Here is a 16,274-nt window from a genome sequence, read left to right as displayed (position 1 = left end):
CAAATGCCGCCCGCCAGCAATTTCCGCCCCTCCAGCTAAACGTGAAGAACAGAGGTTCGGAACCGATGTGTCGCGCTTTCTCCAGAGTCGGTCGTTTTAGGACTCTCTTTCCCGTCGCGGCTTGCGTGGAGTCAGTTCGCGGGTCTGGGAGACCCGAAAATTGAGAGCTTCTACGCTCCCCGGCAGCTGCACCCGACGGCTCTGCGGCCGTCACCATGGTGAGGAGGTAGTTTGGGGGCACTCTCATCGTAGGGCTTCAGAGTTGGTGGGGCCTGGGGGCCCTGGGGCTGGAGGCGAGGGGTGGTAGGCGGAAGGGAGGTACTGCTGAAGGGAATGAGGGTCGGCTCGGTTGAGAGAAAAAAAAAATGCATTTGGTGGACACAGATTGGGGTATTTGCCAGAGTACAAGCTTTAGAGCGAGATAGGGTTTACTCTGTTAAATTCCTGGGTTAGCCACGTGTTGTGTATTGTCAGTGCCAGAGCCTAGCAATAACCCTATACTGTAGGCATTATTTCCGCTGCCACTTCGTTTTATTGCTGAGGAAACTCAAGGCAGGCTCGGCCACGGGACAAGCAGCTAATGAATTGCGGAGACAGGCTTAAAGCACAGATCTGACTGCCACATCCTTTCTCTTTCTACTGTGTCTCTCGTTTTTTCTCTGCGAAATGGCATTCCACATGCCTTCCTCCTGGTTTCTGCAAAGTTTATTGTACTAGCAGTTGAAAACACCACACCTGATACATAGTACCTGGTTGATTGTTACTTGGCATTATTCTCTGTGCTGGAGTTGACTTTGTATCATTATTTTATTTTTGCAGTCTTAAAATACAAACGGACTGTGGCCGCGTGTTTAAAATAAAACAAAAGTGGCCTGTAAAATAAAAAACAGGACCGAAAAAGCAAAAAGGGATCCCATACATTGCTGGTAAAATGCAAAATAGTACAGCCACTTGTGAAAACAGTTTGGCATGTGGCCACACAGAAGAATTCTGTGCCAGTGTTTATTTGCTAAAAATGGGAAACAACCCAAATATCCATGAACCAGTCAAAGGATGAATGGTGGTATATTTATACATGGAATACTACTTGGCAATAACAAGGATTGAAGTACTGACATGTGACAACGTGGGGGAATCTCAAAAGCGTTAAGTGAAAGAAGCTAGACACAAAAGGCTATACACTGTAGATACTATCAGCTTCTTCACAATGAAAAAGGGAAAACGAGTGATAGACAACAGATTGGAGGTGGAAAAAAGGACTGTCTTCAAAGCAATACAAGGTTATTTTCTGAGGTGATGGAAGTATTCTCTATCTTAATTGCGGTGGTTACAAAACTGTGTAGTTTGTCAGAACATAAAACTGTACACCCATACCTAAAAAGGGCACATTTCATATGTAAATTGTACTTCAATAAAACTTACAGATTAATAAAAATATGAATGATGATGATGATGTTGAAAAACCAGATTACTGATGTTCAGAAAAAAAGAGAGATCCTGGAATGAGGTCATCCTTTTTGTGGTCCAGTGGATTTGGGGGCAGTTCGCTTCAATGAACAGTAACTTTCACTGAGATTATTACAGATGTAAATCCTGATGCCTCATACCATTCAGGATCAAAATGTATTTAACTCATATCATGCAAATAGGCTTAAGAGCGCAAGAGTTATTTAAGCAAGTAAACATTTGGATGACATAAGGTCTTCTGTACTTTGTATAGTACTCAAAGTTTTTTAGCATAATTCTGTTAATTTTTAAAATTAATGATTCTTGCATTATAGCCACAAAATGAATATATTGAGTTACACCGGAAGCGATATGGCTATCGTTTGGATTACCATGAGAAAAAAAGAAAGAAAGAAGGTCGAGAGGCTCATGAACGTTCAAAGAAGGCAAAAAAGATGATTGGTCTGAAAGCTAAGCTCTACCATAAACAGCGCCATGCTGAGAAAATACAAATGAAAAAGACGTAAGTGATGATGTCTTCATTGTAACAAGTTAACATCTTTTGAGTGATAATTTTTAAAGCTGATAATCTTGAATCTTCCTTCTTGGTAGTATCAAGATGCATGAAAAGAGAAACACCAAACAAAAGAATGATGAAAAGACTCCACAAGGAGCAGTACCTGCATATCTACTGGACAGAGAGGGACAGTCCCGAGCTAAAGTACTTTCCAATATGATTAAACAAAAACGAAAAGAGAAAGCGGTAAGAAATAAAAATTGAAGTGTTTATTTCTTTTTTGTTCAGAAGAATTACTTAATATTAGCCTTTTTCTTCAGTTTAATTGGAAACATGAAGTCCAGCTACTATTCCCATTATTTAGATATCAAAGTCTTTGTAAAGTTCATTTTGTATTAAATGTTTAAGTAATAAAACATTTACTTTCTTATCATAAGAACATGTTAGCATTTAACAGGTTTTTAAAAAGTTATTAGAATACCACACATCTTTAGTGTAAAAAAAGTACTTAAAAAATTAGTAAGGCATGAATCTCAAATTCAGTATTTTAACAGCTTCCTATACTTGACACTTCCTAATGCTCTGCTCTTGTGGAGAAAGATAAAACTGCTTGTTTTTGCTGCCCTGTATTGCTAAAATTGCTAAAAAGTAGAATAGTGGAAAACTCTCTAACTGATCTGACTTAAATAAAAACTCAACTTTTTTTTTTAATACTACTGGAGTATGCTTGGTGTCAAATTAGGTTAAAGCCTGCTAAAAACAGAAAAAGACATAGATACTATTTTTAAACATCTATGGATAAATTGACAGAAATCCAGATAGCAACAGAAGTGTTCAGTCTCCAAATTTGATTTTAAAAAACACACTGCTGGGGCGCCTGGGTGGCTCAGTCGTTAAGCTTCTGCCTTCGGCTCAGGTCATAATCCCAGGGTCCTGGGATTGAGCCCCGCATCGGGCTCCCTGCTTTTCGGGGAGCCTGCTCTCCCTCTCCCACTCCCCCTGCTTGTGTTCCCTCTCTCTCTGTGTCTCTGTCAAAAAATAAAAAATCTTTAATAAGAAAAAACACACTGCTTGGGGCGCCTGGGTGGCTCAGTTGGTTAAACGTCTCCCTTCGGCTCAGGTCATGATCCCAGGGTCCTGGGATCGAGCCCCACAGGGGGCTCCCTGCTCAGTGGGGAGTCTGCTTCTCCCTCTCCTCCCCACTCACTTTCTCTGTCTCTCTCTCAAATAAATAAAATCTTTAAAAAACACAACAAAACAAACCACACTGCTTATATTTGGGTGTGTACTGTTTAAAATTAGAATGGTATAACTTGAGCACCCAAAGAAATTTTAGAGATTATCTACTTAACCCATCCTCATTTTACAGATAAAACGACTGAAGTTCAGGAGGTTGTAAATCACTCTTCATTGTCATTATCTATTGAGTGGTAGAATTGCTTCTAGAATCTGTCTTAATAATCACATACTTTCTACTACCTTGTATTCCTTCAATTTTTCATAGAATTTTCATTCTGCAGAGGTTCAAAATATGTGACGATGATTTTGTCCTACTAGTAATGTAGTCTAAAAGTCCACTCGACGTAGATAGAGATAAATTAAGAGTTGGAGACAGTCTTCCAGTTTTACACTATTCACTATTTAGTAGTAAGTAGACACACTGTTTCAAGAAATCACTGCCTTATTACAGGTGGGACATTTTTCATCCATAACAAGGCATTGAGGTTTTTAGCTTATGCAAACCATTTTACTTATTTATTTAAGATTTTACTTAATTGACAGCACAAGCAAGGGGAGGGGCAGACGGAGAGGGAGCAGCAGACTCCCCGCTGAGTAGGGAGCCTGATGTGGGGCTCGATCCCAGGATCCCGGGATCATGACCTGAGCCACCCAGGTGCCCCACAAACCATTTTATTTAATGTATCCATGATAAGAAACTTAATTCCAATTAATTTGGGGCTTTTGAGGAGACAGTGCAGACTTCTGGAAAACATGGGAGCCAAAATCTTGTTGGTTTAGGAAAAAGGTGAATCCACTACTTTGTACAACTAAAACATACTTAATTTTTATCCTCATTGCCTTTTACTAACATTATAAATTTTAACTATGGTCTATTTTTAGGGAAAATGGGAAGTTCCTTTACCCAAAGTCCGTGCCCAGGGAGAAACAGAGGTATTAAAAGTGATTCGAACAGGAAAGAGAAAGAAGAAAGCATGGAAAAGGATGGTCACTAAAGTCTGCTTTGTTGGGGACGGCTTTACTCGAAAACCACCTAAATATGAAAGATTCATTAGACCAATGGTAAGTCCTTGCAAGAGTGGGATGGATTAAATGTTAGTTCCTACGTTAGATTGGATAGAGTATAGTTTCCTGAAATTCCTAAAATTGGTATGAAAAGAGATTGAAGGACATTTTTAGGCTTTTTTTTTTAAGTTATTGGTAGAGATGGCTTAGCAGGTTTTCACTACTGTCAAGAATCTTGCTTTGGCCTCATAAGAGACAGGAGATGAAAATAATTCTTACTACAGACAGTGTCTGTGAATCCTGATTTTTAAATATATGTCGTATTAGAATCTTTGTTTCCCACGTGAAGTTCTCTTACTCATTCAACAAGTAACCTATGTGCCTGACACTTGTTCTCTTTGAGAACAGTTAGAAAACTTGAGTAGGACTGTTTTTTCAAGAAGCAATTCCCATTTAGTAAGAAAATTATCTTACTGCCTTTGAAAACATTATGTACTCACTGAAAAAAGAATTTACTATAAAAGTAGAACTTTAATTTCTGTAGACAACCGGGATGGTTAAAACCATTCTCCTCCCCTTTCCCAAATGTACCTGAACATTTGGTTGACCCTTCAGCAGCTCGGGTTGGGCAGTGCCCACTCCTCCACAGCCCCAAAATCCACATTGAACTTTTGACTCCCCAAAAACTAAACTCATAGCCTACTGTTGCCTGGAAGCCTTACTGATAACATAAACAGTCAATTAATACATATTTTGTATGTTATGTGTATTATATATTGTATTCTTAAAGTGAGAAAAAAGGTTAAGGAAATCCTAAAAAAATAAATTTATACTACTGTACTATATTGAAAAAATCTGCATGTAAGTGGACCTGTGCAGTTCAAACCTGTGTTCCAGGGTCAGCTACGTATTTTTTTGCAGAATCCCTTTAAACAGACTGTATTGCTCTCCTCACTGGAAATCCAGCCTGCTTGGAAAAGCAATCAGAGGAGAGTTGGCAGTGTTACCCTAGCGCTCAACCTGAATAACTTTTAATGGATTAAAATGTTGTCAAGCAGCCTTTTCTGTAAGTGAAGTTGGAACACAGCCATGCCCTTTCATTTACATGTTGTCTGTGGCTGGTTTTTTCTGCAGACTTTGAGTAGTTGTAGGAGAGACAATATGGCCTACAAAACCTAAAGTGTTCACTGTCCATTTACAGAACCTTCACCCATCTCTGGATTGTATCATGGACTCCCTTGTTTTGATTTCATATTCATAATCTTCTAAATACAGTTTGGTAACAGTTCTATAGGGAGAGAATATACTAATCATGTTGTTCTAGGCTTTCGTAGCTTGGCAGGTAAATCTCATTGTGCATTAGTCAGATGGCATCCCCAGCTGTGTAAGTTTATTACAAAATTCATTAATGAGTCCATTACTAAGAATTCTAGGATCACTACTGTCTAACCCCATACAGGCAAAAACCAAATTTAAGAGACTGTATAGTGTTGTGGCTTCTGAAGTGCTACACCCCAAAAGGCCGTATCTAGGTGATGAGATGACTCCAGTCTAACAGAGAAAGCCCTTCTTTGGGCTTTTTCCAGTCTTTGACCAGTATTATCATCAATGAAAAGCTGACAGTCCACCCTCCTTTTTCATCATGTAAAACAGCTGAGGTCTATATAGAGACTTGGAATCAGGTTAAGCTTAATTCCATCCACACACCATTCAACCTGGGAACAAGTCATTTCACCTGCCAATCTTTTATAAAAAAATGGGGGAGGAGTTGTAAAGTTATCATGCTTAAGTAAGCTATTTGTATGCTCTGTCATAGTGCCTGGAATGCAGCCAGTCCTCAGAAAATGTAGGTAACAGGAAAATCTGAGTATGAGGCTAGGTTAACACTCCATGCTGAAAATATCAGGAGTATGTGTTTGGGGTATTTCCCCCACGCATTTATCAGGTTTTTACTCTGTAGAATTAGAAGTATTTGATGACTTAAGATTTGACATTGTTCATCCATGGGTTTATTTGGAAGACAATTGGAAAAGCAAAAAGGATCATTGCTCATCATTGTTAACATTTTAGACTCAACATTTTTGTGTTTGACTTACTAGGGCTTACGTTTCAAAAAGGCCCATGTAACACATCCTGAATTGAAAGCCACCTTTTGCCTGCCAATACTTGGTGTAAAAAAGAATCCTTCATCCCCACTATATACAACTTTGGGTGTTATTACCAAAGGCACTGTAATTGAGGTGAACGTGAGTGAGTTGGGCCTTGTGACACAAGGAGGCAAAGTTATTTGGGGTAAGTAAATTTTTGAATATGGGGCTACTGCTGTTACACAATCCTAAAATTGAAGTTTGCAAGTTGATAGTACACAGCAAATTTTAATGCAGAAGAGCTAGATTAAGTTAAAATGGTGTAAATCAGATTTAAATCTTTGCAAAGTAGTTGTGAATGTGATTCTTTTTAACTTAGATTACTGGTTTCACTTATATAAAGCATACTGTATTAGAATTTAGGACTGCTTTAAAAGGCATTAATTAGGGGGCACCTTTGTGGCTCAGTTGGTTAAGTGTCTGCCTTCGGCTCAGGTCATGATCCCGGAGTCCTGGGTTGGAGCCCCACATCCAGCTCCGTGCTCGGTGGGGAGCCTACTTCTCCCTACCCCACTCCCCTGCTTGTGCTCGCGCTCGCTCTCCGTCAAATAAATAAAAAACCTAAAAAATGGGCGCCTGAGTGGCTCAGTCGTTAAGTGTCTGCCTTCGGCTCAGGTCATGATCCCAGGGTCCTGGGATCGAGTCCCACATCGGGCTCCCCTCGGCGGGAGGCCTGCTCTCCCTCTCCCACGCCCGCTGCTTGTGTTCCTCCTCTCACTTTCTGTCAAATAAATTAATTAAAATCCTTAAAAAAAAAATAAAAGGCACTAATTAGGAGAGAAGCAGATGGAAAGTGAGTTATAATCAAAATATACTGAAAGAAAATACAATAAATTAACCATGAGCAGAGGAAGGGAGACATATCAAACAATAGCCACACTGTTTCAGTAGTAATTAAAAATAAAAGGTGTCATGCAGCAATTTTAATTCTTCGTTTTCTTAGTTTTCTGCTTTTAGTGTCCAGGGATTTCTAAACTTTAATGTTCTCTGAAATTGAAGAATACACTCTAACTTCTTGAGTGAGCCTTCATATGAGTCATTAACTCATACTTCATATTGGCTGAACTCAATTTTAAAATAGGTTAAATTAATTTGAAAATTAAAAGTTGTTGCATTTTCTAGTTAAGTATGTGGACAAGCAACAATGCTCAGGTCAATCCACAAAGGCTTGTTAATACAACCTACTAACAGTGGAGCTGACCACCATTTGTAAAAAGTATAAAAACAGTACATAAAAATTGTTTCCAGAACTTGTTTGATTTTGAGTGATTTCTAAAATCTCATTGATCCTACTATCATTTTTTTTTCTTTCTTAAAAGTGATTAGAAATATTTTGGGCAAAGTTAATTTTTATCAGCATTAACTTCCCTCCTTTTCCCATTTTGTTTTCCTCAGGCAAATATGCCCAGGTTACCAACAACCCTGAAAATGATGGATGCATAAATGCAGTCCTGCTGGTTTGACAGCAGTTTCAGAGAAGTAATTCCTTATAATTACTTAAGATTACATACCGATCAGGAAGACCACCATTACTGTGGTGGTTCTGAATACTACCAGCCTTACGTGTCTACAGTCATCAAGAGAAGTATTTATTCTATTGTGAAAAACATTAAAATAGACATTTATTAAAATAAATGGTCTTTATTTTTGAGTCTTTTTAGCATTTGGATGTTCATAAGTTTGAATAATTTTAAAAAGCATTTATAGAAATATCTTGGTCCATATCTGCATTAAGTAGTGGATACTCAGCAATGCAGACCTATTGTTACTGGAAAAACCAGTGTAGTTGAAAACACCTTTTATCATAAAGGTCTGTGCACACTTAAATATAGAGCCTAAACTACGAAATGAGACCTTACTTCAAGTTTCTTCCACCTCATTTTCATTAATCCTAAGAAATGTTGCATTAACATATCGTAGCATTTGTTTATTAAGTATTTACACTCTACTAGAAGTACAGAAGAGAGAAGGCACACTACACTAGAGTTCAGAAGGATTTAGATAAATCTTTTCACCTTTATGTCTTCACATACAGAAAGTTGGTGAATTCATACTTTAAACATTTTTTTCCTCTCAATCATGTATAATAATACTTGGAACTGTATTTTTACTCCAAACATATATAGAAAAAAATACACCAAAATGTTTATGCTTTCATATTTTTAGAATGGTTACAAATTTAATTCCAGGTAAAATTGTTTTATTAAAAAGAAAAAGAATGCACTGATGCCCTTAAATTTGTTTGCAGTTACTTGGATAATATAAAAAAGGTCATGTTTTAGGCTTTTAACTTGGTCAAAGCACTTTTGTGATCTGAATTGTTTGTAACTTTGAGCTTTAAGGCGTCCATAATATTACATTAATCTATAATCACATTAGTGGTTTTAAATTCTGTTTATTTTTAAAGTCTGTCTTGAAAGTACAACCAGTGTGATTAATTGTGCCTTTAACAAAATCATTTAATGTCTAAACAAATTCAATATCTAAACACATCTTCATCAATTAAAGTAGGGAAAAGGGAAAGAATATCAAAACACAGGCCAAGAAACAATCACAAAACATACTACTTTTAAACTTAAAAAAAGGAAAAAAACCTACCAAGAAAACTTGAGTACCTCAGTAAGACTTTATTCTGAATAACGTAACATCTTTTCTAAGTTCTATAAACCTAGAAGTTTTAGAACACATACACACTTAGTAAAGAAAGGCTAGTTCCTTAGAAATGACTATCCAGTATGATACAATTACTTCAGGATGACAGAAGCTGAACCTTTCTTACAATTATATTTTAACAACTGATTTTGCCACTAATAGAAACAGGGAATGTGTGAATGACTTTAAGATTTGGAAGGTGAAAAAAATAGACTAGAGGTAAGCATAACCCCACAGAACTCAGTCTGCTTATTTTTTAGAACCCAAAATAAGCAAATTAACTATCTTCTACAAAGAAAGCTTTATATTAAGTATGCCAACAGAAGCATAACATTTGTAACTAATCACATCCATGGAAGACTGGACTTTAAACACCAGATTAGCTACTAGTGGACATACAAAGCAGAAATTTCTAAAATGCTGTTACACAGATGAGTAATGTTAATCTGTAATGTTAGTATAAATTCTGTATTTACATCAAGATCTGTATCAGTTTGCTGGTGTGACCAAACCTTAGAAGGTAATCCCTAAGGGTAAAGCAGTACATAAGAGCAGATACTTAGATACTAGGTAAAGACTCAATTTGATGTAATCACAAACCTTCAAGATACTTTCTAAAGTCACTGAAACAATTTTAGGTAGTGTTCTGGTCAGCTAAAAGTGAACCGTTAATCACTAGTAGTGTTATCCTTGCCATATTTATTCTCTGCAGTGAATGGAAACACCGTGAATATAGACATTTTAAGTAGAAGACTGACATTCTGTCATGCTATTTGATTTTATAAAAAATCATAATAGATCCTCTCACCTTTAAAAAGTTTAGAGGAGCTTTATAATAAATTGTTAAATATATTTCTGTGATGTCTAGCAACTGGATAATTTAAACTTGAAAGTAGAACTAAAATTTTGTTAATATCTATGTTTTATATTACACAAGGAAATATACACATATTTACACAAACTGAAGTAAAATCCTTTTCCAGAAATAAAACTTCTCAACAGAAAAAAGCAGTTCACAAAGGACTATAGAATGTGACTAGACACTCAATAACTAGACTGGCTGGCTGAAATCCGATTTCAGTCCTCTATAATTTTCAAGTTTTTCTAATGCCTTGCAAAAAACTAAGTATCTGATTAGTTTTATTTAGATTCCTTATTGAGGGTAAGTTCTGTTATAAATTCTATACTCATTGAGTACAGAACTCATTACTGAACATGAACGTGTTACCAAACATGAAAGTAAGGTTTTTCTGTTACCTAGCTTTCTCTACCATCTACAAACCCCCCAAAATAACATTTTCGGTCAGAGATAATACGTAATAAAAGTTTTCTTGTATGCTAAGCATAAAGTTCTGAAACTGCTTAAAATGCTCTTGCTGTTTAAGAATAAACCAAACAAGTTTAACAAGTACGAGTTTATACTGTTAGTCCTATTATATATGAATAACTAAACATGTTTTGTGAACTCAGCAACTATATTCACATATCAAGAGTTGTCAGTGACCTCAGTCTTAAACTACACCCTTCTAAAGAAAGTATTCTCAAGAGAACAATGAACAATCCAAGTAAAAAAGTAAAATATCTAAGTATTAGGTTTTGAAATCTATTTTAAGAAATTAAAAATGGAACGGTTAAGAATTTACTAAATCCTCATATCTTTATTTTCCTAATTGCAGTAGTAAAGTTTCTCACAAAATCTATAAAACAGCATAAACGTGATAGATGTACCAGTCATATTTATTTTTTCAATTAATCAGCATTTGTTGATAAAACAAATGGCCAAAGTGCTTTAATTTTCATTTGAAGTGAAATCATCTGGCTTGCCTCTGACCAATAATTAAGGAAAATGTAGGGGATACAAGTATTCAAAATTTTACATGAATAGGAGGGTCTGCTGTTTTGCCTGCTTAAACATTTTAACTTAGCTTATTAGACCTAAAATATCAACATTCCAAAATAAAATTTAATGACATCACCTGACTGTAGACTGGATAAACCTTTGACATCAATCCTTAGCACCTCAAATAATGACGCAAAGTCATAACGTGATTCTTTCATTATAAGGACCAAGCTGTTTTAAAAACAATCTTAATGGTCTCAAAGCATTCTCCAAATTAACTGCAAATCTGAGTACACACAATACTTCCAAAGAGGACTGTTTTAAGATTCTCTTTGGATTCTAAGAATAACCATTCTGTTCATTTTAAAATAAATTATTATATAAAAATTAAGAGAATTTAAGTTTTCCTAGGCAAAGGCCTAGTACCACAATGTATACACATAGGCTAGCTTGTAACCTGTCCTCACAGAACAAATTAAGAGTGAGCAAGACCAGAGCAACAACCAAAGCCTCCAATTTGAGCCAAGCTCTTTGAACTACAGCTCCTTGAGCAGATTTATTCCTGCTGTCTAGATCTAAGACTGTGGGGCACAGTCCCAACCTACCCAGATACGGATGCCAAGGGCATAAGCTGGCAGACAGGCAGCAGATCTTTTGGCAGGAATCACTCTGAGTTAGGGAAGTGGATGAAAGCTGAGGAGAACATATGATTTCTAGAGTAAAGGCAGTGGCAGGATTGAGAAGCCTTAGGAAGGGTTCTCAGACTTCTTAAGTAGACATGTTAATTGGATGAGGACAAAAGTAATAGTCCCCAGCTTCAAATGATATTTTATAATTAGTGCCTACTTGCCAGAGTTAAATCCCTAGCAGTACTGTAAATATTATATGTTATAGAGACTGAGGTGGAAACAGATTTTACACCTTTCCTCAGACACTGAAGTCAGAGGAAGAAACTGCATCTACACAACTAAGAATTCAGAGGCCAAAATACTACCTTCATAAACCTTTCACCATAAATTTCTATTTGTGCTCTCATTTAGTTGAAGTATATTTTCATTTACTGACATTTTTGTTTAGACATGCCTACATTTTAAAAAGTGATTAGTTTTGATTTTTAAGATAAAACTTCTAGAACCCTCACCAAGTTTACTATTAAAATCCATAGTATAAAAGATTTCTGTGATCCTTAACAAGTAATGTAAAGCCTACTACTTTCAGTTTAATTTATATTTTCTCAAATTTTAATGGTCAGATGTCCCCAATTGCTAAAGAAAATATAGTATGATCTGGTTTCCCAAAGTCGAAACATGGTTAATAAAAATAAAAAAAAATTGTATTTACACAAAATAGCCCGAAAAATTAAAAAGAATGGTGAATCCTAGGTCCTAAGGGGGACGGAAAACCGGCATCATAAATAAGTTCAAAGTGAAGTTTTGGAATTTTTGCCCTGTGCCCCATGCCATTTATTAATCACCATATTTTAAAAACAACAATAATGTTACAAAGAGGAGGGTTTATCATCTGCATATCTTCTTCATTCATGTCAGCTTGGCTTTCTTCTTAGCAGGTCCTTTATGCCCTTTGGCCTTTCTTCTTAAATTCCGCCTGTCTACCACAGGCACTTCCACTTCTATTTCCTCTGAGCTGCTATCCACAGTTTTTTCTGTTGACTGTGTAAACTGATCCAGTTGCTCAGAAGATGCTTCAGACTGCTCCTCTGACTGGTTCTTCTGTCCCGCGTTCTGTGAAAATGGCACATCTTCAAGTTCAACTTCTATCAAAGAGCTCTGAGAAAGAGCTGTAGATGTTTCCTGGGGCTCAGGTACCCCCTCATCACCCTGGTCTTCCAATGAAGAAGTAGTGTTGGGTGATAAATTTTCAGAGATTGATTCCTCAGAAAATTCAGCTATCACAGAGTTTGGAAAAACACTGTCAGATCGTTCTTCATTTGGGATAGTAGCAACATTGTCTGAACTCCCAAAATGTGCTTTCTTTCTTGAAACTAGCGGCAGTTTCTCTTCAGTGTGCCCCTTTTCATCAGATGGGCCTTCATCCAGCAACATTTCTGAGTCAGTTATATGTGAGGTCTAAAAATAAAAAACCTGGTGAACAAACTTTCGCAGTATAATTCTTATATAAATTACACACTAATATGCAATGACAATGAACTGCATTTTCAAGAATTCGGTACTCATTACTTTCGTTAATCAGCTGTACATATTCTGAATATTCTGAATACAAGTCAATTATTTCAAAACTGTCTTACGTGATAACCTGGTTCTTGCTTTAAAGATATAATAAAAGTAATTATTTTACCTCAAAAAGTACTTAGAACATTTTAAACTTCTTTATCAAGGTTCTTTAAAACCAGGAATCAACTAAACGTTTTTAGTTTCTTGGTATTACTGGAGCCAGAACCAAGAGTCCTTTGGGGCTTGACACTGTGCCACCCCACTAAGTTTGACTACAATTTCATTAGATGATAGGTAAGGGCAATGCAGATTTTATTCATTATTTGAGACACTAATAAAATAATGCTATACAATGCTTTTCAGCCTTAAATTGGAGTATTTGAAAGTAAAAATGAAATTTCTTTTAAAAATATCAGGTTTTTCCCATTAATCTAATCTGTCTCCGTAATTAAATTAAAATGACTGTACTCATCATAGACTACATAAGCAATAGGTATTCAAGTATCTGGTAAATAATGCTTTATCTATTTGTCTAAGCATTTCTCTAAATCTACAAAATAAAACTCATTTTGTTACCAGAAACCGGGTATGTATTATAAGGTTACAAAGATGTGAATTTATGGAATATTGCTGATTACATTTTCTTAGAATACCTAATCTAGCATAGCAATGAATGTAGAATTAATTTTCCTGAAAAACCATATATATATATATTAAGGGGGAGGAAAATATATATACTATGATGCCCCTTCCATGTCACCAACACTGGAACAGTTTGACTACAAAAAATTAAGTTATTTCCCTCTTACCTTATCCTGTGCAACAGTGTCAGGGGGTTTTGAAGATTCTACCACCAGTGGAACAAGAGTAGTAGAGTCTTCGCTGGAATTAAGAGACTGCAATTTTATTTCTTCATCTAAAACTTCACTGGTGGAGTCCTCCTCCTCAGTTATAAGTGAGGTTTTGAGAGTATCATCCATTATCTCACCATTCATAGGCTCTAATTCAGATTCCTACATCATTGGGGGAAAAAAATAACACAATTATAAGCTAATTTATTTGTCATGCAAGGTGGGTCCATTCTCAGTCTCCACCTTTCATACACCAGGACTCAAGATAAAGTCTACCACATTGCAGGGCATGAGTTAAGGAGTAGTAGTCTTATTGAGAAAAGAGGAAATTTTTCAGGCAGGGTCAGTAAAAGAAAAGAACGCACAAGTAACCCAAACTCCCTCTGTTCTCGTGGAGACAGCAGAAAGACCATGATGCTCTGCAGACGCAGTAGAGGTCTGAGATGCAGTGAAGACACCCTGTCCCCTTCTTGTTCTTCCTTATGGGGCCATCAGGAGTGCAAGCTTTTCAGTAAAAAGGCACCAAAGACTCTAGATTTGAGACCAGCTCTTTCCAGAACACCAGCTGATCAGCACTTGGAATCCTTGGGGCCTGTGGGAAGTTACGGGTTACCCTGCCAGGGGGAGGAAGCACTACCTGTCTTGTGGGAAGCTGAGTTTGGATACAACTTCCTGCTGGAAGAAGAAAGCCCTCAGTCTCAGCTCATTGTCCAGTAAACTTTGGGTCATTTTTTGAACAATTCTACTCCTTCTATCACATTAAATACGGAAGTATCAGTGAGCTGATAACACAAACTTCCAATTCTGAAACTCTTCTGCCAATGTTTATCAATGTAAAATACTTCTATTTAATGTTTAATAGTTCTAATGAATCTTATTGACATTCTAATAGAGGGCATTTTATTACCATTATAAAAATTAGAAAATGATGCACTCAAGGGCTCAGAAATAGGTTGGTATGGATTATGTAGGATCCCTAAAGTCACAGGGATACGGAAATCAGGGACTTAGAAAAATTTATCTGGCCAAAGAGTATACAGAAAGTAGACTGCATAGAGAAGGTAATTATGATAAAGCTCATAAAAGGATCAACTAGGGTAGGAAAAAATGCTGAAAGGAAGTGAGAAAAACATAGCAAAAGCTTAAAAAAAAACCCAGAATGTTAGTAATTAACTAAAAGTCAGAAGCAACAGATGAGAAAAACCTGTCCTTCAAATTTTACGTTTGGGAATAGAAGGAAAGATTAAAAAAAAAAAAAAAAACAGGAAAAAAGGCTCAATACAGAAGTGGTAAGAAAGAATAGAGATTATGTTGAATTTAAGATGATAAAATACATCGTCTACATAGAACATTCAGACGACAAGTAATACTGTGGCATTACAGTCTCAAACAATATTCACAGTCTAGAGTTACTGGTCATCCCCACAGACATGAGAGTTCAACCATTAGATTGGTACATTTTCATAGAAAGAACATGAACCAAGAGCAGAAAGTCAAGAACTGAGTCTTCTAGAATGTCCACAAATAAAGGGGGAAAAGGAGGAAGCACAGTAGTCAAATAATAAATAAAACAAAAACAAAACTTTTCAAAGGAAAACCAAGAAACCAAAATACAGTGGTGTTATAAAGCTTATGTTATAAGGGCCTAGAGAATATTAAGGAAGACACAGTAGTCAATCTAGGTGATGAAAACCACTGAAGTGAATTCAAGTGTCACTGGTACCCTACAAGAGTATGTGCCCAATGTATTGCTGAACAAATGAAACCCATTACCTTAAGTACATACAGCATAGTCAAGTTTTCAAAAGAAAAATAACAAATATATATCCCCATAAATGTCTGGAGGCACATTTTTAAACATGTGCTTTGCTGTCCAAATTTTTTACCAAAGAAAAAAATGCCACTTAAAAATACAGTTTCGGGGCACCTGGGTGGCTCAGTCCTTGAACGTCTGCCTTCGGCTCAGGTCATGATCCCAGGGTCCTGGGATCGAGTCCCGTATCAGGCTCTCTGCTCAGTAGGAAGCCTGCTTTTCCCTCTCCCACTCCCTGCTTGTGTTCCCTCTCTCTCTGTGTCTCTATCAAAAAAAATACAGTTTCATGAAATAGAGAAAACAGGAGCTAAACTGGAATAAGTTAAGAAAGTAAAATTGATAATGTAGTTTCACTTGTTTGGATGCTGGCTGGACTTGGCAAACATGTAAAAGACTTTTAAAGAATCTTAAGCACCTAGGACAGAAGAAATAAGGACTCTCTGAGAGCCAAAGATGGAAGACACTAAAGAAAAAGAAGAAGGAAAAAAAAAAGGTAAGGACAAATACTGGAAGAGCTGCAGAAATCAGGCCAAATAAAGAATTTACTTGGTCATGAAGGATTTTCCCATTTG

At 36.5% G+C, this 16,274-nt stretch overlaps 2 protein-coding genes across 11 annotated transcripts in view; one reads left to right on the top strand and one right to left on the bottom strand.

Annotated features, from left to right (window-relative positions):
• The first annotated feature begins 11 nt into the window (after positions 1-11).
• Positions 12-8,729, top strand: NSA2 (NSA2 ribosome biogenesis factor). 3 transcript variants are annotated; one of them, XM_025892712.2, is made up of 6 exons: positions 12-218; positions 1,782-1,969; positions 2,059-2,209; positions 4,085-4,264; positions 6,307-6,499; positions 7,750-8,729. In XM_025892712.2, exons 1-6 carry the CDS (start codon positions 216-218, stop codon positions 7,815-7,817), a joined length of 783 nt encoding a protein of 260 aa, XP_025748497.1. In that variant the 5' UTR covers positions 12-215; the 3' UTR covers positions 7,818-8,729. The 3 variants fall into 3 exon arrangements, with proteins under 3 accessions (XP_025748497.1, XP_073761440.1, XP_073761441.1); XM_073905339.1 differs by lacking the exons at positions 6,307-6,499; positions 7,750-8,729 and adding an exon at positions 5,129-5,257 and having other exon boundaries at positions 14-218; XM_073905340.1 differs by lacking the exon at positions 6,307-6,499 and having other exon boundaries at positions 17-218.
• Positions 8,730-12,204: 3,475 nt separating this feature from the next.
• FAM169A (family with sequence similarity 169 member A) overlaps positions 12,205-16,274 on the bottom strand; it is a 64,985-nt gene continuing 60,915 nt past the window's right edge. For 7 of the 8 annotated variants that reach the window (XM_073905337.1, XM_073905333.1, XM_073905332.1 and 4 more), the window contains 2 exons: positions 13,848-14,051; positions 12,205-12,933 (listed from right to left, as the gene is read on the bottom strand). In XM_073905337.1, the coding sequence (XP_073761438.1) occupies positions 12,385-12,933; positions 13,848-14,051 (753 nt within the window). In that variant the 3' untranslated portion in view covers positions 12,205-12,384. The remainder of the gene's footprint in view (positions 12,934-13,847; positions 14,052-16,274) is intronic. The other variant, XM_073905335.1, reaches the window with a different exon arrangement.

Source organism: Callorhinus ursinus, unplaced genomic scaffold (genome assembly GCF_003265705.2).
Source record: "Callorhinus ursinus isolate GAN/ISIS: 27379988/994484 unplaced genomic scaffold, GSC_fseal_2.0 scaffold23, whole genome shotgun sequence".
Lineage (NCBI taxonomy): Eukaryota > Metazoa > Chordata > Mammalia > Carnivora > Otariidae > Callorhinus > Callorhinus ursinus.
This window is presented reverse-complemented; position numbering and strand designations above follow the sequence as displayed.